The sequence below is a fragment of the Ctenocephalides felis genome, unplaced genomic scaffold (assembly GCF_003426905.1).
Source record: "Ctenocephalides felis isolate EL2017-DRISC unplaced genomic scaffold, ASM342690v1 CF-g0.4_SCAFFOLD_01170, whole genome shotgun sequence".
Lineage (NCBI taxonomy): Eukaryota > Metazoa > Arthropoda > Insecta > Siphonaptera > Pulicidae > Ctenocephalides > Ctenocephalides felis.
Genome location: NW_020537324.1, coordinates 3,587,842 through 3,613,346, shown reverse-complemented (window position 1 = coordinate 3,613,346; position 25,505 = coordinate 3,587,842). Strand labels below are relative to the sequence as shown.

General features: G+C 29.5%; 6 protein-coding genes and 1 long non-coding RNA gene across 8 annotated transcripts; 3 read left to right on the top strand and 4 right to left on the bottom strand.

Annotated features, from left to right (window-relative positions):
• Nucleotides 1–1,263: 1,263 nt before the first annotated feature.
• On the bottom strand, nt 1,264–4,379 carry LOC113368381 (glutathione S-transferase-like). Of its 2 annotated transcripts, none has more exons than XM_026609926.1 (5): nt 4,236–4,379; nt 2,436–2,594; nt 2,203–2,370; nt 1,989–2,131; nt 1,264–1,909 (listed from the first exon to the last, which is right to left on the bottom strand). In XM_026609926.1, exons 2-5 carry the CDS (start codon nt 2,566–2,568, stop codon nt 1,742–1,744), a joined length of 612 nt encoding a protein of 203 aa, XP_026465711.1. In that variant the 5' UTR covers nt 2,569–2,594; nt 4,236–4,379; the 3' UTR covers nt 1,264–1,741. The 2 variants fall into 2 exon arrangements, with proteins under 2 accessions (XP_026465711.1, XP_026465712.1); XM_026609927.1 differs by having other exon boundaries at nt 4,246–4,334.
• A 4,596-nt stretch (nt 4,380–8,975) lies between these two features.
• Nucleotides 8,976–12,627, bottom strand: LOC113365998. The gene is made up of 9 exons (XM_026607545.1): nt 12,503–12,627; nt 12,283–12,425; nt 12,046–12,213; nt 11,630–11,772; nt 11,397–11,562; nt 9,777–9,917; nt 9,542–9,709; nt 9,321–9,463; nt 8,976–9,255 (listed from the first exon to the last, which is right to left on the bottom strand). The coding sequence occupies exons 2-9, from the start codon at nt 12,413–12,415 to the stop codon at nt 9,055–9,057; spliced, it is 1,263 nt and encodes a 420-aa protein (XP_026463330.1). The 5' UTR covers nt 12,416–12,425; nt 12,503–12,627; the 3' UTR covers nt 8,976–9,054.
• Nucleotides 12,628–12,880: 253 nt separating this feature from the next.
• Nucleotides 12,881–14,033, top strand: LOC113368382 (WASH complex subunit 3). The gene is made up of 4 exons (XM_026609928.1): nt 12,881–13,076; nt 13,139–13,303; nt 13,366–13,643; nt 13,773–14,033. Exons 1-4 carry the CDS (start codon nt 13,026–13,028, stop codon nt 13,840–13,842), a joined length of 564 nt encoding a protein of 187 aa, XP_026465713.1. The 5' UTR covers nt 12,881–13,025; the 3' UTR covers nt 13,843–14,033.
• Nucleotides 13,034–14,665, bottom strand: LOC113368384. The gene is made up of 3 exons (XR_003366392.1): nt 14,546–14,665; nt 13,454–13,504; nt 13,034–13,154 (listed from the first exon to the last, which is right to left on the bottom strand). It is a non-coding gene; the product is annotated as an uncharacterized LOC113368384 (long non-coding RNA).
• Nucleotides 14,666–14,898: 233 nt separating this feature from the next.
• LOC113366267 (acidic leucine-rich nuclear phosphoprotein 32 family member B-like) lies at nt 14,899–17,049 on the top strand. Its single transcript, XM_026607846.1, has 3 exons — nt 14,899–15,233; nt 16,573–16,738; nt 16,977–17,049. Exons 1-3 carry the CDS (start codon nt 15,117–15,119, stop codon nt 17,018–17,020), a joined length of 327 nt encoding a protein of 108 aa, XP_026463631.1. The 5' UTR covers nt 14,899–15,116; the 3' UTR covers nt 17,021–17,049.
• Nucleotides 17,050–20,186: 3,137 nt separating this feature from the next.
• On the top strand, nt 20,187–24,312 carry LOC113365992 (coiled-coil domain-containing protein 40). Its single transcript, XM_026607538.1, has 18 exons — nt 20,187–20,321; nt 20,434–20,545; nt 20,612–20,732; nt 20,804–20,890; nt 20,959–21,091; nt 21,154–21,311; nt 21,377–21,517; nt 21,581–21,684; nt 21,752–21,894; nt 22,000–22,100; nt 22,171–22,353; nt 22,430–22,675; nt 22,740–22,917; nt 22,982–23,190; nt 23,256–23,375; nt 23,445–23,540; nt 23,633–23,980; nt 24,070–24,312. The coding sequence occupies exons 6-18, from the start codon at nt 21,240–21,242 to the stop codon at nt 24,310–24,312; spliced, it is 2,184 nt and encodes a 727-aa protein (XP_026463323.1). The 5' UTR covers nt 20,187–20,321; nt 20,434–20,545; nt 20,612–20,732; nt 20,804–20,890; nt 20,959–21,091; nt 21,154–21,239.
• Nucleotides 24,313–24,382: 70 nt separating this feature from the next.
• On the bottom strand, nt 24,383–25,472 carry LOC113365991 (radial spoke head protein 9 homolog). Its single transcript, XM_026607537.1, has 3 exons — nt 25,128–25,472; nt 24,833–25,068; nt 24,383–24,653 (listed from the first exon to the last, which is right to left on the bottom strand). Exons 1-3 carry the CDS (start codon nt 25,470–25,472, stop codon nt 24,383–24,385), a joined length of 852 nt encoding a protein of 283 aa, XP_026463322.1.
• Nucleotides 25,473–25,505: the final 33 nt, after the last annotated feature.

Genomic DNA, 25,505 nt, shown 5'->3' with positions numbered 1-25,505 from the left:
AAAACTGTAAGGCATTTTCTATTGTTAAATATTATTAACTTTTTTAAATATCATTGGAATACTACTTATAATGGAATAATGACAAATACGATGATAATAATTTTTTATTGACAAAATAAGGCTGACTACATTGATATAGGTTACCCTTAATATTATGTAAATTATCTTAATCTTAAATCAAACTATTAACGCCACGACGGAATACAATCTATAGAAAACGACAATATCCTTTTTCATATCTGAGAATATCTTCTTGAGACCAAATTTTCATAATCAGAAAAATTTCAAACTAAATCAAGCATCAATTATCGTGTAAGAGTATGTTATACAATATTTTTAACCATTGTTATTAAACCTACAATATGGAATACGTATACATAATCGATGTAATATTTAATAAGTGGTAAAAATATTATTTGATACAAATAATGAACATATATTTATAAGACTTGTATAAGACTATATAATTTAATCATAAAGTAGCTTAGAATAATTTTATTGTACATATCACCTACAACCCTGCAAATCCACAAATCCTGTGAAAACCTCGAACATATTTTTCCAATATTTAAAATTTATTAGTTAGGCGAATTTTTATTTTTAAATTTACTTTCAGTAGGTAATCGAATTTAAGAACAACCTCTGAGATATAGACTATATGCATTGACGATTGCGTTTTTAACAAATCAAATACACTTTGAGTAAATTTAATGATAGATAATAATAGAAGTAAGTAATAGATCAAAATTATTTAAAACTAATATTTATTTAAACGGTTTTTAAACAGATTTATCTGTGATCGCGATAATAAGTCTATTGTTCATATGCGAATTGCCTTACGAAGACTTTAGCCTCTAACTAAAATCTTACAGGACCCAAAAGTACATAAATTTTCCTGTGCTGCTTTAAGAACAAATTTAATTATTACTAACAAACAATTCCCTTTAATCCAAAATCATCCCAATGCTTTTTCCGCATTTATTTTAATCCAGAACTGAAATAACTATGTATACGTTTAAAATGCTCTTAAGGATTGATATTAATATTTAATTTAAATAGTAATCTTTTAAACTTATTTTACAGTAAATTTTTATGACAAAAATGTAATAGATTTGATTTTAATTTGTGCCAAAACATTGTTTTGTAGTAATACTTATGAAAATAATCGCTATGAAAAGCAATCGTTAGAAAATCGATAACCATACAATAAACGCCAATAGGGTTATTTTTATAAGATTTTATAAGACTTGTATATATATTTATTTCAATACGTGTGAAATATATTATATGGTTAACATATTTATTCATCTTGTTTTTAAAATAACTAATTTGCTATGAAACTAATAGTAAACAAAAAAGTTTTTTATGCCGGCATTAAACCAGACAAATTTTTGTGAAATTGAATTATTTATTTATTTCAAACAATTAAACTTAATAAAAATAATTTCATTTTTTTTAAATAATTGGATGAATAAAAAACTTTTTCGTTTACTGTTATATCTGTCGCCATCTGAAATACTATTGCTTTAGGTGTATATAAATATCTATTTACATATTTTGCAGGTATCTGATTAATACTAATTTTTGAATCACTGGTTTATTTAAAAAAATATTTCACATTTTTAGGTTCTAACAGCAATACACTTTGCTACATTTATTAGTAAATGTTATTAATTAATTATGTATAATACTTTGATTTCAACTAAAATTTTGTACGTCGAATTGAAAATGTGCTTAAGTTTTACAAGTCAGTGGCCGGACGTTTGGCAACCCATTCCTTGACTTTGGGGAGGGACAGTACATTGTTGATAACAGCCTTCAATGAGGGGGTGTTGGCGAATAAATCAGTGCGGGCCATAAAGTTCCATGCTTCGAATTGACCAGCCAGCACGAAATCTGCCCAGGTCAACTGCAAATAGGAAAACGTTGTTAGTGGAATTGAATTCAACATATAGAAGGTTAGTGAGAATATTTATAAAGTTACTGACTTTTCCCAAAGCTAAATGTCCATTGTTCTTTTTGGCGATAGCCTCGAATTTTTCAAAGTAGAATGGTACTACTTCTTTGGTCAATTGTTCGACTTTCTTGGCTTTCACTGCTTCATCTTGTTCATAAATAACGACAGCAGCCTCTGGATAATTTTTTTTTAATTTAAACTGAATTGAATTATTGCAAAAAAATGTTTTATTTTGATATACTTACTTAGTCTGAAATCGTTCATTGAATCAACGATGGCATCAATTTCCAAATCTTCTAAGGCATCTTTGCCTCCCAAGTTGAATTGTTTGCCAAGATACCGAGCAATTGCCAAGCTTTGGTTTATTTGTTTACCGTCGATTTCCAAAACTGGGACTTGTCCGAATGGGAATGCTGATAAAAAAAATCAGTTAAAATTTTGTCACAAGAAAACAGTCATAGTTAAGTGCCTACTCAACTGTTTTTAACTGCTGGCCAGTTTTCCTTCTCCAACCTGACGTCTTCAAAATCGGCTCCTCCATAAGACAACAACAAGCGCAATGGTTCAGCCAAAGCCTTAACGTTGAAGTATGTCAACTTGTATGTCGGCATTTTAAATTAACTTTTGGGTGATAATACTGAAACAGATGCCAATGTGATTATCAAATAATTTTCAACAACTGTGCGGGCGTAATCGCAATTATGCATATGACCGTGTGATTATTATACAATTATGTTATATTTGATATTATATAATCGTTTGCTCATATATTAGAAGTCATGATGTACAAATGAGATAACAGAATGATAAATGATCCAGCAAGTAATCATGAGTGCACGAATTTTGTTTGAATTGTTTTGTATTGAACCTGTTTTAGGTACCGCTATTTTTGAAAGGGCAACGGTTTGTTAGTTGGTTGAAAATCGGACGAGCGTGGGATTAAGATATAAAATCAGTGAAATGGAACTAGAGATAATCGAACTACTTATTTGGAAATGGAAATTTAAACTTGTTCGCTGGTAATATACAGTGTAGAACACTAATATCATTTTAATGGTTTTGAGCAATTGTTACAAAAAAGGGTTAAGTGGAATTTTGCCAGTTGAGTCAAGTTTTATGTACTTTTTGATGATATTTGCTTTTTACTAAAAACTAATCAATGCTATTTTCATGAGACTGAGAGCGAGACTGATTTTACCTAAATTTAATGGTTTTTATAATTAAATCACTTTTCATAGGCCTATAATATTTCAGGGCCGTGGTTTCCAAACTTTTCGTACTAAAAAATCTAAAATATTATTTAAAAAATATTCATTTATTTTTATATATCACTTCAATTTTTTTTCAAATTCAAATCACAGTCTCTCTTGCAACAGTCTTGCGCCCATATGAGGGGGCGCGCCCCACAGGTTGGGAACAACAATTTTAGGGTGTTCATTAAGACCATGAGTTTTATAACCTTGTTTTAATTATGAAGAAACGGTTTTGCTCATCTATACCAAAAATTAATTACCATGATTTCTAACTGATATTTTTAAAATAGTTTTTGATTTTTCAAAATCGGTTCAGGATTTTAAGCAATAACGTTGACAAAAAAGGTTGCAATTTCCTAGTAAATCTAAAGGCTTGGCTGATCGTTGCTCAAAACTAACAACCGCGAGTCCTTATCGAGATTCATCAAATAGCTTTTAAATTTTCAAAATCAGTGTAATCATTTTTGGAAAAAAACTCGGTGTTATTAAATTTCTTTGTCAAACGATTCAGTATGACTCCAAACGTCGAGAAAACGAAGTTAGAAAAACAGGTATTCTGCCGAAAACATGAACATCTCTTTCAGGAAGTAAATAATTACACATAATAATTTCGTTAAAACCTTGAACAGCGCGATTCAATTACGACAATCAAACATTGTGTTATTTTTTCTAACAAAATTCATGTAGCGACAAATTTGTATTTCATTAACTAGAATTAATTTAGATTGATTAGTTTACAAAACAAATTTATTTACGCGAAACCCACACATGTATATCTAAGGTATTTTTAGATTATGCAATCGAATTAAAATTACTCATACCAAGCAAGCAAGTATGTTATGTACGCCCATAGTATGTATTTACATTCACAGTTGCTCCACAAACCAACCGGCCGGCAATTAATGAATATTGAATGCATTTCCTTAATTGTTCTCGATTTAATTCCACACATTCGTATTGTATATTGAATTATTGCCACACTTACATAAATTAAGAAACAACAGTAGGTTGGATTTGAAACTCACCTGAAATTGCCTGAAATTATTCGAGCTGAGCACTCGCGAACCGTACGTACAATTGTTAGACAGGAACTGCGAACGGTGGACCCGCTCCTCCTTTATATAAACTAACAAACTCGATGAGATAGCAGATATTTCACAGGCAGATACGAATCAGTAATATGTTATGATGATTAGTAATAATTTTTACAAAATTTGATTTGTGAAACGTTAGCTACTTTGTCCACTTCGCAAATAAAAATAGTAAGTGTAGTACGCTTTAAAGGAAAATTATTATTTTGTTGACGTTGATATTGATCGTTATGGCAACCACATGTATACACTAATTGATGTTTTATATATTTGGTATATTTGCGACCATTTTTATTCAAAAATACTTGTTATAATGGGTAAAACTGGACGAAAATTTGTTTTGAACTATTTGAATTGCTCGTTATTATTTCGTATGTACGTTGTTTTAATTTAAAATACTGAAAAAAATTAAATAGATGTTGAGTTTCAAAAAATGAGAAGCACTAATTAATATATGCACATAGTTATAAAACAATAAAAACTATATTAAAATGAAATAAATAAATGAATAAAGAGATACTGTTCCTGTGATCATACTATCATGAAAATTTTCAACTTGATGTGAACTTGATTGAACATTTTCAAAATGGTATGACCATAAGAACTGTACCTTTAAATGTCTCTTTTATTTAATTTTAGTAATAAAAATAGAATTTATTTTATTGCTTGTGTATATATTAATAAGTGCTTTTCATTTTTTGTGTTTTGTTTGAATTATTTGCATGCACTGATGATAGGTCAAACCAAAACTCGAAACTTATGCTATTCTACTAAAGACATTCTTCTTTGTTAAATTGTTTCTGTTATTGGACGGATGTCTTCAATAAGTCTCGATCTCTCAAATATAAGGGGGCGTCAATTAATTACGCCGTGATCGATTTTTTAAGGACTTTTAGACCATCCCTTTCCCTTGGTGATACGTGATGATATTAAAAATTGACCCTCCTCCCCCGCCAAACATTACGTGTATTTTTAGGTACGAGCAAAAATTGCAAAATCTTTGATTTTTTTTAAAAAATAGGTAAAAATAAATACACGTGATATCTTACTATACTCTTTCTCCCCTACGTGTTATCTTTTGTCAAACCCCCCACCGTTTAAGAACCTTAGGCCTCCTAAAAAATATAAGCAATTTTTTTAAGTTATCAATGCTGTGATTATCTTTGATTATGGAAATACATTCCAGTTTTGCCTAATAACGGCCTAATAACGGAAAATTAGTGGGAAGCCTCGATTTTGTCAAATTTGAGAGACTGTTCAACAATAAGTCCTGATGCGTAATGCAATGGTTTTTAACCATTTTCGCACCGCCTTCCCCGCCCTAACAAAAAAATTGCCTCCCCTCCCGTTAATTTTTTCAACAATTTCATTTCATAAATACTCAATTGATATTATCAGACGACGACGACAGGTTAACATGCAATATTATGTAAAAATATGCTTAAAAATATATTTTTTTTAGTTTATTTTTTATATCATTTCAAAACTTTTGGTTTAGTTTTGAAAATAGGATTTTGGAAACGGCTTTACGCGCCCCTCTAATAACACACTTTGAAGACCGCGGGACGATGTATGACATAAATAAGCAAATTGTATTAATTGATTTATTAATTCTATATGTTTACATTTGATTACACAAATACAATCAATTTTCGATAACTATCCAACGGCTAATAACGGAAAATTTGAATAGCCGAACTCGCGATAATTTTGCCCATTCGCGCTGAATCATGGCACGATGAGTGTTCGTCGTCGTCTTCTATATTGGACTCGTATCGCGAGATACCAGCAATCAGTCAGTCATTTGACCAAGGACGAATTTGTGCGGAAATAATGGGCCTACGTGTATTTCATTGATTTACCACGATCATCAAGAAAAAATTATTAACACTGACTCATAATAAAACAATATGTGTGAAACGACCGATTGATAGATCGAAAAAATGCTACATCACTCACTCCACACGGTGGGGATAATGAAAATTATTGACTAGAATTTGATGACAAAATCATTCGTTCTAGAAACTATATAAATAGTAGTTATTTCCCAAAAAGTTAGTAAAGTAGAATTAATTAACATAATAGCACGTTTAACTCCTAATTATTGTATATTTCATTAGCAATAAGAACTAGATTTTGATGAGCTGCTATGATGAAATTTCTTAATCTAGTGTTAATAAAATTAAAGTTTTTCTTAAAAGTATATATACTTATAATATTATTACTATTTCTCAGAAGTCTCAGCTTTGCTTACGGAGATTCCGGCTCTATTTTGGTTGAAATACACTCAAAAATCATTATTATTTTGTTATTTTTATTTTTGTAAATAATTAGAAATTAATTCTGTGTATTGCAGACCTATTTTCGTACTTCTGTTAATGAAACATTATACTTTTCAATGACAATTATCGCTCTCTGCTTGAATATCATGTCATTGTACATCTATTTATTAACACTTTCATTTTTAAAGTTAATTTCAAAATAATTGTAACTATTTTAAATATATTTGTGCGTCTAAAAATTTCGCAATTGAACGTTATTTTATTTAAGGGCTTTAATATGTTTCATTTAATATGCTATCATTATTCTCTATAATATTATATGCAGAAATCCTTTTAATTGTTTCGGGCATAGAAAATCAATGTCCTTTAAGACTTTTCTCAAATGTCAAAAGGGAAGTTGTTATTTACGTCACCAATATCGCATTACTTATAATCAATATACTTTTCGTGTTTATAAATAATGAATAAACCCTTTTCACTTAATGAAAATGTACAAATGTCGTGTACATACTCTGTCGAATGAGACCTTTAATGGAATAACATAATTTGCTCTGACTGAACTACATATATGTACTAGGTAGGTGTCCTCGAGAGCCGGCAATAACTTATTAATATAATTGCTGTATAAATACTTGTATCTGTTACTAACACACTTTCTTCATTCATGATTAATTGAAATGTTAAGAATTTATTACTAGATACCGAATATAATATTGAATGAAAAGCTTTCTTGTCCAGAGACTCGATTCGGGATGGAAGCAACCAGGTCTGGTGTAACTCTTTTCATTTATCTCAAATCAATCTAGATATCCTTTTACGACTTACTTAGGTCTAAAGTCAATCACGTTCTTCTTTTCACGTCCATGATTTTTGTAATGTTCAACATCAGCGAGTTGAGATATTTCCGAAAACGTACGAAAATATTGAGAGAAATTCCGATTGTTTTTTATTCTTTATTACAGATGCATTCCAGGTATCTAGAGTCAGATATATAAGTGTTTTAAAAGTATTTTATAGTTTTTTAAAAAATTATTTGACTTAAGATTATACATTTGAGGAACGAAAAAATAATTGGGAGCAATTGCAACTACATCCACCAAAGATTTCTTAATATTCTATATATTATATTTCAATTTTCCAGTTTCTAGGAAGTCTAGTTTTAAATTTAGTAAATTAATGATTCATGTGTTTTTCACCTGCATAAGTCATGGGTTATTTAGCTATTTATTCAAACTGTGGTTAAACAAAAGTAAATCAACCATGGTTAAGTATAGTAGATATATATATATATATATATATATATAATTATATATATATATATATATATATTACTGATACTGTTAATTTTTCGATAACTTCAAAGAAAATTATTTTTTCATTTTTGATATCTTTTGTTTGCACAGAGTACAACAAATAACTTTTTACGATCACACCATGTTTGTTTAAATTAATCGAAGAATATTATCAAATCATAATTCACTTGATAATACCAAGAAAATTGCTGTAAATTTGATAAAAAAATATGATGACTATCTAAATAATATTAATTTTAAAATATAATATATTCAGCCGGAAAAATTTGATATAGTTACATAAATTATTTAAAAATGCTTTTAATCATCAATATTTTCTTTAGAAGCAGACTAAGATAAAATTCTATAAAGTATTTAAGTGTAAACAAGTATACATTTCTTCAATTAATTGTTTTTGAATATTTGTTCGATAAACTTCAAGTATGCGATTGCAATATAATAAGAGTGCCTTATCAAGCTGAATATTTTAAATGTTTATTATTAATAACTAACTATTATTCACTACTAACAATCGCTTATGAACAAAATTGATATTATAATTTATAATTTTAAAAACTTTAGTAGTATAATCTTTTCCGTAGTTATTAAAAATTACGTAATTTATCAAAATTATATTCCTCGGATTTATAATTGTTTTAGTATTATTTTCATGAACACGCGATCTAAATTAAAAATGTTTATGAATTTTTGTTGATTTTTTTATTTATCAATTTTTTGTTTGAAAATGATTAGAACATTGCTATGTTTATCTTTTGAGCTTTTTTTGCTAGGTGCAAATGTTTGTATAAGTCAATCAATAATTATTTAATCTTTTTAAACTTATTTACGTTTTTTATTAATAACGATGTTGCGTGTTAGGCAAATAAAAAATAACTAATCTGTAAATTCTTTTAAACTCTATAATTGTTTGAAGATGTATGTATTTATCGATTTTTATATTTTATTACATTTATATGCTTTCAAACAATATTTTTGAATAAATGCACATTTATAGCAAAACTTTAAATAATAATTAATTAAATTTAACGATCAGTTTTAGATCTTTTCTGTAATCATTTTTACCTTTGGTAACATTATCATAATCTCTATAAATTATTTATAGAGGGTTATTTAAATTATTACAAATACACATTTTAAAACAACATTTTGAATGAACATTTATAGCAAAACCCTTATAAGTAATAATATCAAATTAAAGATCAGTTTGAGGTCTCTTCTCCATCCACTTTTGCACTGAGGCAAACTGGTAACATTATCAAAAACGCTTTTTAATCCAGGAAATTGTCCAAGAAAATCGGTTCCTGAAACGAAGCTCATGTATTCTACTGCTCCAGCAAAGTAAAAATCAGCCCATGTCAACTGAAATAGAAAAATGGATTAGTAATGAATATTTATAGAGAAAATATTCATAAAGAAAAACGTACTCGTCCAAGAGCCATGTGTCCATTGTTAGACTTTGCAATTTCTTCGAATTTCTCTGAATAGAAAGGTACAATCGTTTCGTGAACTTCTTTCATCTTTTTTTCTTTAACGTCCGGATCGCTTTCCCAATAAGCTACTGATAGTTCTGAAAATTTAAACCATATCTTATCAATTCAAGTGCACTTTTTAATTGAAACTCTATTTCTGGTTTTATTATTATTACTTATTCTGAAGTCATTAACGGAGTCGACAATGGCATCTATCTCCAAATCTTCTAGATCGTTGTTACCTCCAAGTCCAAATTTTTTACCCAAGTAGCGCGAAAGTGCCAAGCTCTGGTGCCACTCTTTACCATCAATTTCCAACAAAGGTAAGACACCGAAAGGAGTTTCTAAATAATACAAAAATAATATATAATAACTGTTGCAATAATGAGTTTGTAATAAAAAATAACATACTTGGTTTTAAGGAGGGCCATTGATCAAATGTGACACGAACATCTTCAAATTCAACACCGCCATAGCTCAACAAAAATCTTAAAGCTTCGCCAATTCCTTTCACGCCGAAGTATGTCAACTTATAAGAAGCCATAGTTAACACTTATTTTTAATGTATTTATTAATATAAAATCGAAGAAAATTAGATTTCTATTTCAGCTTGTGTGTGGGTATGAACTCTGACCGTCTGTTCTCTTCGGCGTTTGTTTTCAAACTGAGACACCTCGAATTGTATGTAAAATATATACAATCGACAACGAATCGCGTTATATAATTACAACAGAGTTTTGGCCTTGACGATATAAATGGATTTGTCATCGCCTAGTGGAAAAGATGCTTTTAAATATTATTAAATTGGATGAATACAGAGATTTCTTTACACGCAGATCTGCGGAATGTGGAAGAATTCAATAAATATACTGTGGGAAGTTATAATCTTATTTTTTAGTTATGAGAATAAGATTCAATACTAAATATGTATATATAAATATTTAAGTAAAAAACTAATTAACATAGTAACAAGTGCCAGTTTCAGAAATCCAGTAAACATTTTTGGAAAGCCGCTTAGTGAGTGTGAAACCTGAAACTACCGAATATTCGTGCTTGATGTTTCCAAAATGAGTTTTGAAAATGTTAATTGTTTGTCTTTACTTAGTTACAAGTGAGTAATATTATTATCGTATTTTTGGTGTATCAAATCAAAATGTAATAATATTCTATGAATTACAGTGCTCTATTTTGACTAATACATACAGAGAGTCAAAACAAAAACAATTTATATGGAAAGTTTCTATAGTAAGTAATTATTCCAGTGAATAATTACTTATTTGGTCATTTTACAAAGATTTAACAGTAGGTAAAAATATAACTACTTGTAAGTGATATTTTGCTTTATCGACTTTATCAATAAAAATTGAGATTAGATAAATTTTAAAGTTGTGACGATAGCATTTACAACCGTTAGTTATTCCTAATTTCAACGAATTTTTATAATTAAATCACTTTTCGTTGGCCTATAATACTTTAGGATTCTTTGTTAAGACTCGAACTTTATTAAAAAAAAGATTATTTACCAAAAAAACGATCAGACCGATCTTTACCAAAACTAATCAGCCCAACAGTTGTTTAATTTTGAAAATCGGTTCAGGATTTTTGGCAAAGGGTTAGCAAATCCGATTTTCTAGCGAAAACTTAAAATTCTTCAGAAATTTAAATTTGAATACCACATTATGTTCATAGTTCGCATTACATGGTAAATTTGCGTCAAAAGCAGGTAAATAAAGCCAATGCTATTGTAATCAATTTTACCTGTGCTATAATGCATTTTTTTGCATTTGACTTAAGAGTCCTATAAGCTGATGATTTTTTTTAGCTACGCTGCTTTTTCAGGAGGCAAACCCAACAATTGGCCTTTCTCTATTTGGTTAAAAAAGTTAATAGTGTTACCTTGAGAAGGGACATTTTTAATGGGACACATAAAATGATACCAAAAAAGCTGTTTTATATTAATCATACATTATAATAAAAAAAATAGCTTCGTTATTTAATTGTTTATTTTTATATTTCACAAGATGTACAATTACAAATCAGTTTTTGGCCTCTTGGCGATCCATTCCTTCACGTTCGGCAAATTTGCAACATTATTAAAGACACTCTTGAATCCTGCATATTTTCCAAGGAAATCTGTTCCAGATATGAAACTCATATATTCGATAACTCCGGCGAAAACAAAGTCGGCCCAAGTTAGCTGAAATTAAAAATTTAGTCTCATAATCAGACGTATTTATTATGATATAAATAGGTTGTTTTCATACTCTTCCAAGAGCTAAATGGCCGTTATTAGCCTTCGCTATTTTATCAAGTTTTTCTGTATAAAATGGGATGAGTGTATCGTGTACTTCTTTCATTTTTTTCTCCTTTACAGCCGCATCTTGTTCCCAATAGGCCATCGTCAATTCTGGAATAAAAAATTAGTAGATCAAGATTATTTTCAGGTCCAACAAGCAAGTCGACAAAGTTAAATATAATGCACACAAGATTCTATATGAATAAATAAAATAAATAGATTTCAGTAGCATTATTTTTTTTCAGTTTCAGGTCAAACGCTAGTTGACTAAGCTAATTATTTTCTCTTGACGCAACCACCAGGTGAAAAACTTTTGACTATTTATAACTCTTCAAATCTTGTGTTGATTAGAAATAATAATTTATGAATTTATTAAAATATTACTATATCTGAAATCGTTCAGGGTATCGACTATTGAGTCAATTTCCAACTCCTCCATTAGATTTTTGCCCCCGAGCCCGAATTGTTTTCCCAAATAGCGCGAAAGTGCCAAACTCTGGTGCAGTTCCTTTCCGTCGACCTCCAATACCGGCATTACACCAAATGGCATCTCTGGGTAATGATTAAAGCATTATTTTTATAGATATCGTTAACTATTAATAAAAAAAATATTTCAGTTACTTGGTTTAAGTGCAGGCCATTCTTCAAATGACACTCGGACATCTTCGAATTTTATGTTCCCATAGCTTAGTAGAAGTCTCAAAGGCTCTCCTATTCCTTTGAGGTCGAAGTATGTTAATTTGTAAGTAGGCATATTGTTCTCACTACAAAACAATTTATACTGATTATTTATTTAATTGTTTTTATTTAAATAAATAACTTCAATTGTCCATTCACCGACCTTATCTCAAGCAGTTAACAAACTCAACTGATAAACGTGAATTATCTTGCAAGTTGCGCTTGAAAAAATATACACACATATTCTCTTCTTTTATATATGTATACACAAATACCAACCAACCACATTATATAATTATTAGATTAATTTAGCCTTGATAGCGCGAAAATGGCATAGTCATTGTACTACATATTTCCATGTATTTGCTAATTTTATGTAGATAAACTAATATGATTTTTGTAACATTACTATTATCTAAAATTTATGTACATGTTATTAACAATTATTTATCTATGTATAAGAAAATTCATTATATTACATATATGTACATTAATATGAATTTTGAATTTTTCAGTTGACGCTTCGACATTGCACCATATCAAACATAGATGGCAGGAAAATTTGTCTGAAGTTGAATTTCTGTCACTTTCGCTCTTAAGGTTGACTACAAATCATCAATAATTGTGCTCTAAATACATTAATATTAATTAAATGGCTAATTTTATATGAACTCATTGTTTCCAAAATGTCAGAGTGTGGGCTTCCTATTATAGGCCCTGACGTTGAATTGGCTGAGGTATTTATCTTATATGTTTTTATTGAATCTCATTAGCTGCTATATCTTCATCATCGTTGTAGGTAGCACCTCTAAATCCTAAACGAACATTAGCTTTTGTAAATCATTTTTTAATCAAAACGGTCACATTTATTAACAATTTTGCTAATGTATGCGAGTCCCATTTTATAGAGTTCGAAAGAAAGATACAGAAACTAGAAGCATCACTCATAATTTTAGAGTCAAAGGTATGTCTTAAAGCGATATTGGCTTGGCTGTAGAGCATTTGTTACAAACAAAACTGTTTCAGTTGTCATCCATACCAGGGCTTGATGATAATTCGATCAAGCCCGACATTTTGGATATAGAAACACAAAACAAAGAGCATTTAGATTTACCTGATATTGCTACGAATAATATATCTGTAGATGATAACAAAGTAGATATACCTGAAATAAAAGAAAATTGTGTCAGAGCTTGTGATGACATTAGGTATAAGAGGTTTTTCAAGATGTTGCAGTTCGGTGTTCCTGCACCGGCTGTCAAACAAAAAATGCAAGTAGATGGTCTAGATCCTAATATTCTTGAGTAAGTATTTTGTTGATTGTTTAATTACACTCCAGTGCTTTATAGCATTTTCACTAATTTTCAAAATGACAACTTTAGCCATATAGAAAATACTAAATCTATATAAAATATATTCATTAAATATTGCAGCGATCCAAATCAAGTATTATCAGATGGTTGCATGGAAGAAGTTGTTTCATCAAGTGATAGTGATGATTAACTTATATTTTTATATGGCTAATTAAGTGTTTATATCATAATACTTAGAAAATATATCTTTAAATAAAATCATCTGCAATTTGCCATTTTGATTACAGTCCTGGATACAATGGTTAAATGTTAATTATTCTATGAAATTAAAGCGTACAATCTCAAATTTTCATTTTAATATTACTATCGTGTAAGTTTTCTTGTGTTTTTTTTTTTCAAAGCATTTTATTTAGAGATGTATATCGCGAATAATAGCTTAAACAACAAAATATGCTTCAAGTTGGGATTCTTTTCTTATTACAAAAAATCAATAGAAATTTAAATATATATACATTATATTACAATTAACATTACTGTTAAAGTTTAAGGTAAATTCTATTATCCAAACTATAATACGTTTTTACATAAAAATGATTTATTTGACATATCCTCAAGTAGTTATCTAGAGCATCAGTGTAGGCATCGTCTTTACGAAGAGAAAAGTAACTAGAGCAAAATTTACGATGTTGGCTATAGATTATGTAAAGGTATCGTTATGAATTAAAATTTATTATCTGAAAATACATATTGTTATAGTTATATTATTGATAATTTCATTTACATTTTTAATATTTTGCTTATGCAATAGAATTTTTAAAAGCATTTTATGCTCCAAATACGAAATATTTTATCTTTTAAAAAAAAGAACGTTTTTTTTTCAAAACAAATATTACATCAGCAATTACTGATTTTCCCACATGATATAATAGCTAAGACTTTGACTGCCATACTCCATTTGTCGAACTTCAGCGTTTTATGCATATAATACACGATAAATTATAGTACCCTGAATGAAAACCAACGAAAATAATATTTTTGCTTGAGTAACTAAAGCGGAATACGCCATGTTGAATGACGTCATATTCAGTTGGGACCCCTGATGGATGATTTTGGCACTAAAATGTAATCTCAAACCCATAGCATCATTTGATTGAATTGTACTCTCGAAACCCTCTTTCTAAAATATTTGATTTTTCTAAAATCATATTTATTAAGGTTTCGTTGCGTTTTTAAATGTTACGACAACTCGTATATGGTTATCATAAAACATCTTTCTCATTAAAATAAGTTAAAAACATAATTCAGTCCATAATAACGAGTCGGCCAATCAGAATCGAACTCCGCGCCATCTTCGCTTCACTACTAGGCGAGAACTTAGCCGGTCAGTCGTGATTAAGCTTTCGGCGGGTGCACATCTTGCAAATAATATTGTAATAAAAGTAATAAATTCAATAATTTATTAAGATGAGTACCGAAAAAGAAACAGAACCATTTTTTCTGCAATTAGCTGAAAATGCAAAAGACAAAAAGGGAGCAGTAGCCAAAAAGTGTGAAATTAAAGGAACGAAAAGGCCCGCAGAGGTATGTAAATTCTATTTTTAGCTTTATTAGTTACTATTAATGTTTATTTTTACACGTCGCCTAATAATTTTACCTAATATTTATCAATTTCATGTTTTTCGAATCGTGTTTTCATCTTGTTTATAAGGAATGACTTGTTCGCCATTGTGCCCAAGTGTAATGGCATTTATATATCGCTATATAAGTGTATTTCAAGATTTTGTTACCGCGTCGAAGTAAATTTAACAGCAATTTATACGTTCATTGTCGATTTTTTGTTGTGTAGCGGGGTTCTCCCGCGCAAGCCGGTTCGGCATGGTATCAGTTCGACTTTATTAAAAATGGCGGCCTTTCTTTAATTCGTGTTTGCATTAAAATATCTTAACAAATCTAAATGCGTTTCTGTTTATTTTCAGTCATTATTCATTTGTCATAAATAAAATGTAGATTCGCGCGTTGCTCGTATATGTTTTGATTTTCGAATGACCCTTAATGGCGACGCTCTACAAGCATGCCGGCATTTGAGCGCTTGTTTTCCTAAATCTTAATAATATATGATGTTACGTGATGCACCATTGTAAGTGCACCAGAAGAATTGTATGTTTTGCTTGTTGTTTTTATTTACATGCTTACATCTTAAAATTGTCGAAGGTGACGCGTTAACATATTCTGTTTTTTATATATGCTGTGTTATTTTTTTGGAAATGAAATCAATAACTGTGCGAAGTTTTGTTGTAGTATAATGTTTTAAATGATGTATTTGTATGATGGCGTTTCTGTTTAATTGGCGTCTTGTATTAACGATTAATGGTGTGATGTTTATTTTATTATTAGATTGTGTTCGCGACTCTGCGTTTGATGTTATTCGAGTTCCCCCTAATAGTATACAATGTGCGTTCTCTTTCTTTGCCCGTTGGGTCCGTCTCTTTTCCGCGCGGATACCTTTTCAACATGGCAACTGCTGCGTGCGTAGCTTGTAGTTTGTAGTATCCACAAACACAATCCACGATTCACAAGTTTGAAACAGGGGAGGGAAATATACGGCATACGTGCCTTTCATACGAACCGTCATGGTTGTTTACGCATCGTAAGAGTTGGAGATCAATGTTGTGCCACTAGAAGAAATATGTATGATTGAAATTATGATGATCCCTGGAATTTACATATCATTGATAGTCGAGTATTTCGTCCCACTTTTACTTTGAATTAAATTCCCAAATATTTGTGACGTAATTAATTTCCAAACTAAATTGTAAATACGATGTTTCGTTGTCCGATAACACGACGATAAACTTTGATTAAACGTTATGTGATAACGTCATGATTCAATTATAATTAACTATGTATGTTCAATTTTCAGGATAAAGCGGCCGAAGTGAAAAAACCCCGCAAAGAAGCCGAAAATGGTGCCGGCGAAGAGGAAGAGGAGGCGGAGGTAGAGGACTATGAGGGCGAGGAGGATAGTGAGGAGGAGCTCCCAGAGGGCGAGGAAGGAGAGGAAGTAGAAGAAGAAGAAATCGGCGAAGGTGAATATTCATTTTGCCAATTTTTTTTTAAATTTTCATGATGAGACGATGACGAGACTGAGATGTTGTATTGCTATGAACGTTGCTTTTCTTCGTGAGTTTTTCATTAAGATTAGTAACAATCATATTGGGTTCAATTTCTTAGATGACTTTTGGCAATCTGATCGTATATCTTAATCCTATGTTTGGATTGATTTAATATGACATATTTCACTAATATATTATAAATCTATTTCAGATGAGGAAGAAGACTATGAAGAAGAAGACGAGGATGATGCATAATGTTCTTAATACTTAATAAGCGAGAAAAATAAAATCAAAGACTATATTATATCTCAGTCAGTGTGTGGTGAAACGTTTGTAAGCTATCATCGAAGGCAATTTAACAGCAAAAACTACAAAAAATCTAGCAAAGGTGCGCATTTGAAGTGGATGTATTTAATAGTAAGGTCTCTGCAATGTTAAAATTCTTGTCATTTGAGTGGATCCACGTGAAAATCGCACCTTGTGCAATACTGACTTCATAGTTTGGATATAGATGTGCTTTTCTGCAATCTCTATCAAAACTTCTTTAATTTTGTATGCATTTTTTAGAGAATTGTTTATATCTTATTTTTTTATTTTTATATTTATATTGTAAATAATAAACTTATTTTATTTTTGGAACATAGGCCCACTCAATTGTCGACAATTCTTTTACTAGTTGCTGGGGCCATACCCCGTTATTAACTATATTAAGTATAATGTAATGTACAGGCTTCGATAAACAGCCTGTATTGTTAGGTGTTATGTACAAATGATTAAAATAAAAAAAAATGCAAAAAGTGTGCTCGATGAAGTGTATTCATACTGCCGAGATCTTTCTGTAACACATCTTATTTTATATTTAAATATAGAGAAAAACCAAAAAAAAATTTATACTTGCAATCACTTTAATTTTTTATATTTAATTGTCAATTGACCTAATTTTAACTTGTGTGTGGCAGTTATATTATTTATGATTGTGTGTTATTAAATTATTTAATCAAAGGTCAGGTATGCAAAGATAAAGTATATAATTTATATACAAATATATGAATGGTGTGAAAACATTTCTGTATGTTTATATTTTTGAATCCAACACTTGTCTAAAATTAGTAGAAATACGTTACGTTTTCACCACTGACGATTTTAATTGAGAATAAATGTACAAAATCTTAATCTGAAGCAATGTGGATTGGTTTATATTTGCATTGTAGGTATATTAATAAAATTTTAAGAGTTTAGCATAATTTTAGATTATTGATCGTAAACACTTAAAGATCTTGTCTGTTGTCAAAATTCTCCTAGGGGTTGACGCCTTATTTTTGTGCAAATTGTTGTAAGGCGTAAGTTCCATGGATTATATTATGGCTTAAGATATCACGTCGACCTCATTCCACTTAATAGATTCATCATTTTTCATGTTGGAGTTCGATGCATATTTTTACTATAATACATTAAAAACTGAAAATTTGTCTTTTATTTTGTAGAGTGAAATGCTGAGTATTTGTAGATTATTTGTAATGTAAATTTACTAAGTAATAAATTGTTAATAATTATTGGTAGAATGACCTACATTTTTAGCGTTTTCTTCCATATTAACTAATCTCACATTCATTCATTCATTTTCCTACCTAGTATAGTGTACCCCAATTTGACAAGGGAAAGTTGAAAAATAATTCGCATTGTACTCCGTGTGCATTCGAAAAAAGGGGCACGTGGTGTAGTTGGACCAGGTGCGTTTTTAGCTAGGGTGAAAGATGCGAGAATGCCGCCACCGTATTGGAATTCGATATAATTGTTGATTCTAAAATTAAATTTATTAATAATTATTTTATATTCATCATGTTTGTAAAAATTTATTAAAACATGCATGTTCTTCGGAAATGTGAAGTAGCATATTCATTAGCTTTATGTTTCAATACTTGTGTATGCATGTGTATAAGGGTCAAAATTTGGTTTTTGCCGACGTTTTCTTTAAAACAGCTGTACCAATTCCAATATTTTACAATCCATTCGTATAATTTGACGATTTTAATTAAACTTTTATTAATTTTGTTATCTAAATGGACATCCATAAATATTATAGGCCTACAAAAAGCGATTTATAATTATCAAAAATCATATTTTTGGATACGTTGCTATTCTCTAAGCGACATGCTTTGAGGCAGAATGCCACTTACACCTAGGGTATTCAATAAATACGTATTCGTTAAGATTATAAGTATTGGTAACGCGCATTTGAAGATACGCTTTCTCCCCTCTATTATTGGTTTTGTGAGAAGGATGGAACATGTCCTCCGCCCCCCGCCACGTCCCGGCGGGTCCCTACTTTTGTCATCGCTGTCGTCTCTCTTCGAAGCGATACATTCGTTTCGTCGTTTCGGAGGGAAACCGAACGCTGGGACATGAAACAATGCTAACTTTTTTCAAGGAAACCTATTTACTCTATTAACAACGACACTAAATTTTTTATATTACAAAAATATTTTTTTTTTATTTACAAGTGATAATTAGAAAGATCGTACATCGTATTTATTCTTAAAAGTAACATTCATTCATTCAATTATTCAATCTCAGATCATCTATTATTTTTAAAAATTTTTGTCTTTTTGTCAGTGCTGGATTACCTCATGGGTCTGGCACAATTTTGGAACACGGCAATTAACTTAACAAAAATTGTATCCAATGTATTTTTTTGTGTGTATATACATATATATGTATTGATTGTTTCTTTTCCGAACAGTAAATCCAATAATAAATCTATTGAATATATATGTATATACACACAAAACAAAAATTTGCGACGAATTCGAAAGGACTGTTTAACCGAAATAAGAATTCATTACCTTGCTCAGAGCAAAGAATGACAAAATGTTGATAAATATGTTTGAGAAAAATCCGTGGATTTAACTTACCTATATCAATTAATATAATATTCAGTAAATTATTTAAAAAAAAAAAATAGTTAATTAATTAGTTTAGTTAAATTAGCCATTTTAAATATATTTCCAGTCTTATAGTTTTCTTTTTTTTAGCAGTTTCTTCATGGTTCAACTGCACTTTAGATTAGGTCTGCGTAATTTTCGTCTTAAGATATATTGTAATGAAAATATCTTTTATTTTCTCATATTTAAATTTATAGCTAATTGAAATATTTGAATATTAATATATTTTCTAGGTATTTAAATTTCGTTAACTTTTTTTTTATTTGGTTTTCAACCTTATCCTTTTATCCTTGTACCAACGCAATGAAAAATACACAATGCATCCCTAGATTAAGCGTCTTGCCAATAATTTTGGATATTATTTTAAACATTAAACATTTTTTTGTATTAGTAATAGTACATTTGGTAATTATTTAATTTATTGACTTCATTACTAAAAAATTACTTATATTTTATTGATGATGGTGATGCACTGTGATCAATTGCATAATATTCCAATGCATTTGCATGTTTATAGTACAATAATTAATGTCACAATAATTATACAAATGATTATATTCGTACAAGACAGAATAATCTGATTTAAATCAACTTTTCATTGTATTCTCGCCATGGTAACTATTTTGTTTTATCAATTATAATCAACAAAATTAATTTAGAAGCTGTTAGTGTTTTATACAAATCTTTATCTTATTATATTAAATAATTTTTTTACAATGGATTCAGAGAAATCACAAATTGATGATGAGGAGGAATACTATGAAGACTTTGAAACTGATTCATCGATCGTTGACAAAGGAAAAAAACAATATTTTGGAAAACATCAGCTGGACGAAGGGTATTGATCTTTTAATATGGATTTTTGAAGTTTGTGATTAAATCTAAATGGGGTTTGATTGATTAGTGTTCCTGAGGGACCAGAAATATTGGAACCAGACCATCCACTTCTGATAAAATTTCAAAAACATCTTAAAGAACATCTTAATAAGTTACTCCTTCGCTGCAATGATGAAATCCTTGAATTGGTTTGTTATTGTTATAATCACAATATGTAAAATATAATCATTGACATTACATCTTGATTATTTTATTTTAGGAAAATGATTATAAAAAGAAGGATGCAAAGCGGGAGGAAGTTGGGTTGGAACTTTATGATTTGCAAAATGAAATAGTTAAACAACAGGTTGTGTTAAATTTAAATACTTATTTAACTTATTTATATATTAACAAAATTAAATAAATTTTTAATAGGATGTTCTTGGAAATTATGTAAAAAGCTTTGAAGATTTATCAAGTCTTAGAGCTAAAATTGAGGAAAGAATTGAAAAAGAAAGAAATGTATACAAAGACCTTACAGAATCTTTAGACTTGGAATTGAAAAAGCGTATGTTTGTACTTATAATCATATTACAATAGTTGATTTCTTCAATGTTAAATCCTTTTTAGAAAACAGCTGCCGATTGGAACTGGAAGAAGCAAATCGCTTAGAAAGACAATTGTTGGACTGGGAACGTACTACACAAGATGAACTAATGATCAATCAGCGTATTGCAGATAAAGATAGACTTGATAAACAAAAATTAATAGACGAACAAAAGCAATTGGTAACAATTTACATTCAGTTCTGTAAATAATAAGCAGTATTGATTTCATGATTTCAATTATTCAGGATCTTATTATGTATAATTTGACATCAGAAATAGAAAAGTTGGAATCTGAAAAGAATATGTTGGAAGTGCAAATTGAGAAACTAAATGGTAAAATAGATTTCTTGGAGCAAAATATATCTAATGCAAATGCAGATTATCAGGTAAACACTGGGTATTTTCTTAGAATAATAATAAGGTAAAATGTTACTAATTATTTTTTATAGACACTACATAAGGAGAAAAATCGTTTATTGCAACTATGGAGTGGAGTTGTTATAAATATACAGCAAAGGGACAATCTATTAATAAACTGCAGAAGAGAATTAAAGTTAATATAAAATTTTAAATATTTAATTAAATGAATATATGGTTTATTGAATATTTTAATTATTTAGAGAACAAGAAGAGAGAGTTCGTTCTAAAACTATTGATTTAATGGGTTATAAAAAGAAAACTCAAATGGAGATGGAGGAAAATGAAGCGTTGATGCTACAGAAAACTCGGGCTGAATATGACTTATCAAGTGCCCAGAGACAAGGTATATATATATATATATATATATATATATATATATATATATATGTATGTATATATATACATTGAAACATACATTGAAATGTTATTGATAAATATGCTGTTTTAGTGCACAATGAAATGACGAAGATTGAGTCTATTGACAGAGAAATGAATCAGTTGAAAGCTGCTATTGATTTAACTGAGAAAGAGTTAACTAAAGCTACTTATGTAAATATTATTCATAGAATAAATATTGTAAAGTAATTATAATTTACACCATTTAATGATTTGTTTAAAGGAGGTTGAAAGAATTCGGCAAATAAATGGGCCCCTTCAAAGTGAGGTAGATAAACATGCCAGAATAAAAGTTGAAATTGAGGAAGAGATGATGACCCTTTTAAAAGACCAAATAACTAACGACAAAGCTGCACAGTATCTTGCTAAAATGTATCATGAGAAACAGCATAAGAGTCGGTCTATGGTAACTTTAATTATTTACTTACTTGCTCTTGATTGTATAATTAAAAAGCACTGAAGTAAACACTGATGATTTACAGGAAATTGTTTTGAATACTCAAGAAAATCAGTTGGCTCAAATAACATTGAATATTGAGAATTGGCGTAGTATGAACAGTGAACTGCAAGGAATGCTTAATGCGCTTACAAAAGAATATAATGAAGCTGAGAAATATGTGAATTCATTAACAGAAGAACATAGTAAAAATCAGCAACTTCAAAGTCGAAGACAAAGAACTATTGACACATTGAATAAGAAACTAGAATCCTTAGTTGAAGCAACTGGGGTTTGTTCTCACAAATTCATATATGTATTCAAAATATTTGAATTATAAGTTAAATAATTTTTAGCATACAGAAGGGGAAAGTGAGCTTGATATGAAAGCACAAGAACTTGAAAAAAGCATTCGCAATGCTGAAGAAAAAACACATAAATTGGAAATTATATGGCTTCGAATGCAAAGTCATGTTGTTACATTAGCTACAAAACATTCAGATCAGCAGGAACTGATGCATAATCTCAGAAGACGTAAACATAAATTAAAGTTTACAGTTTAAAATGTGCTTTTATTTAAATTTTATGTATATTATAGAGTTAATCATAAGTGAACACAGAAGTGTTAAGTTGAACAAGGAAGTCAACGCTTTGCAAAATGAAGATCAGAATCTGACTAAAAGAATTAATAACATAGTTGCAAGGTTACAAGTTGTTAACGCGCAACTTCTTAATAAAAGAGGCTGTAAAGCTGATTCTATGAAGCAATGTGAACTCACCCAAGTGGAGTTTTCTAAAAAGCTTCTTGTATGTTATATTTCTTTTTCTAACAATATGTCTAGAATGATTTAATAATATTAAACAATAATTAGGACTCAGAAACAAATTGCGCCCACTTGGAACAAGAAATTAATGATTTAGAAAATGATATAATTGAGTTAGAAAGCTTGCTTATGGCCAAACAGAAAGAAGTTTTATCCTGGGACGGATTGGTAATTTTGCATGGGCTATTTCATTTCTATTTTATTTATAGTTTATTGTATTACTATTAATTTTATCAGGTCCGTCATGCAGTAGAAAATATACAGAGTTATAAAGCTGAAATGAAAGAAGGAAGTGATCTTATTGGAATGAAGACTGAAATTCATCGTATGCAGGTATATATATATATATATATATATATATATATATATATATATATACTATATTTTTAATTACAAGCAATATTCAATTAAGCGTCTATTCTCAGGTTCGTCTAGCAAATTTGAAACAAATATCAGATAAACTGCTTCATGATTTAGATAACTGTGTAAATCAACGAGAATCTATAGTAGATAAAGCAGAAGTTAGAGATAAAAAAGGTGATTCTGATAAATCTAGAATGAAATTAAATGCAAAGATAGAGGAAACTAAAATTAAAATTAAGAAAGCAAAGAAGCAACTGCAATCCCTTGAAAATAAGAACAAGAATATTGAAGATGAACAAAATATGTTCTTGAGAGACCTGGAGGATATAAAATCTGCACAAAAGTTGCAAGATATAGAAGAGGCACATCTAGATGAGGAGATTATGTATTGCCAACTAATTAAAGCTCATGTATGTATTAAAGTTGTAGAACCATTAGTTTCAGATTTAATTGCCTTAATTAAATATAAATAATATTATTATGTTGACTATGTTTCCAGAATACAGAGAGAATTATTTTGAAACAACATCGAGCCAAAAAAATAGCACAGCTGCAGGATCATCACATTCAGCAATTAAGTATGAGGAATGATTCAATTGCAGCTTCCTTAGATCACCAAAATAAAATGAACAATAACCTGGTTGAAATATGCCATGTTTTAAAGGAAAGTTTTCCCCAATATAAACATCAATTGAATAGAATTTTGAATACGTTAAAAAAAAGGGAGACAGTTTGTGTATGATGTTCAGAAATGTTCTTATCATGTACTATTTTCAGTAATAATACAAATTATAGTGTATATATAATATTATCTACATTTTTTCTAACATGAATAACACATCAATATTTTTTTTACCATTTCCACAATAATAAAATCCATGCAGAGGTGTGTTAATATTGTGGTAGAAAGTCATTCCTGGCCAATATAATGGTCTCAGAATAGTCAAAGCACCACCTTTTTGATATTTATGACTCCAGGCAAAATTTTGTGGAATGTCGTTATCAATTGTTTCAAGAAAATCAAATGCATAGTTATAATCTTTTCGTTCCAACAAAATCTTGTTCCATTTTTTATGTGGAATTCTAAAACATTTAGTATTGATAAATAGAAATTTTAAGACATTATTCTTGACGAAGTCATATTGAATTAAATGAATATATAGATTCTCACTAGATTTAATTAAAAATAAAAATTATTTAAAAATATGTAGCTGGGAGATTATAATGTATAGATTTTGTAGATTTTGTATGTCTAAAATTACCTGAAGTGTTGATAAGATTTTAATTGGCCTCCGCAAGCACTAGTTAATCCCCTAAATGATGTACTTGGTATAACTTCGCCTGTTTGTTTTTTATGCATCGAACCTCTTGGAACAATTGCTGCCTCTTCATTTATTAAATGTATTGTGGCTGCAAGACGATCTTCTTCTTTTAATTCTTCACTATTATCTTCTTTGGTTTCCTCAGTCTCCAAATCGTTATAATAAATATCATTACCCTAAATATTAAAATTATTATAATTAATGATATTATGTATTGATTGCAAACAGATAATACCTTCAAAGGATTTATAATTAGTTCAGGATCGCCTTGGAAAAGTGTGGTGCAATATGGAGTGATTTCTTTAGCTTTCATGCTTGCTCGTGGTACCTCAAACCATTCTAAAAAGTTATGAGTGTAAAAATATATTTGTCCTGATACTATATCATCTTGGTATCCAAATGCTATGTGATAGTCTTTAACGGATCCATAAATTGTTCCCCATAAATACATTTCCCTGAATTGCATATCATTTTTTAAAATATACAAATTTGTTTCAATAACCGTTAATGGCTCAATATCTAAAGTATTTGCTGAATATCGTACTAATTCAAAAGCAGTTCGCAATCTCGCTATATTCATTTTGAAAATAGAGATTTTTCTTGTCCCTTTCAT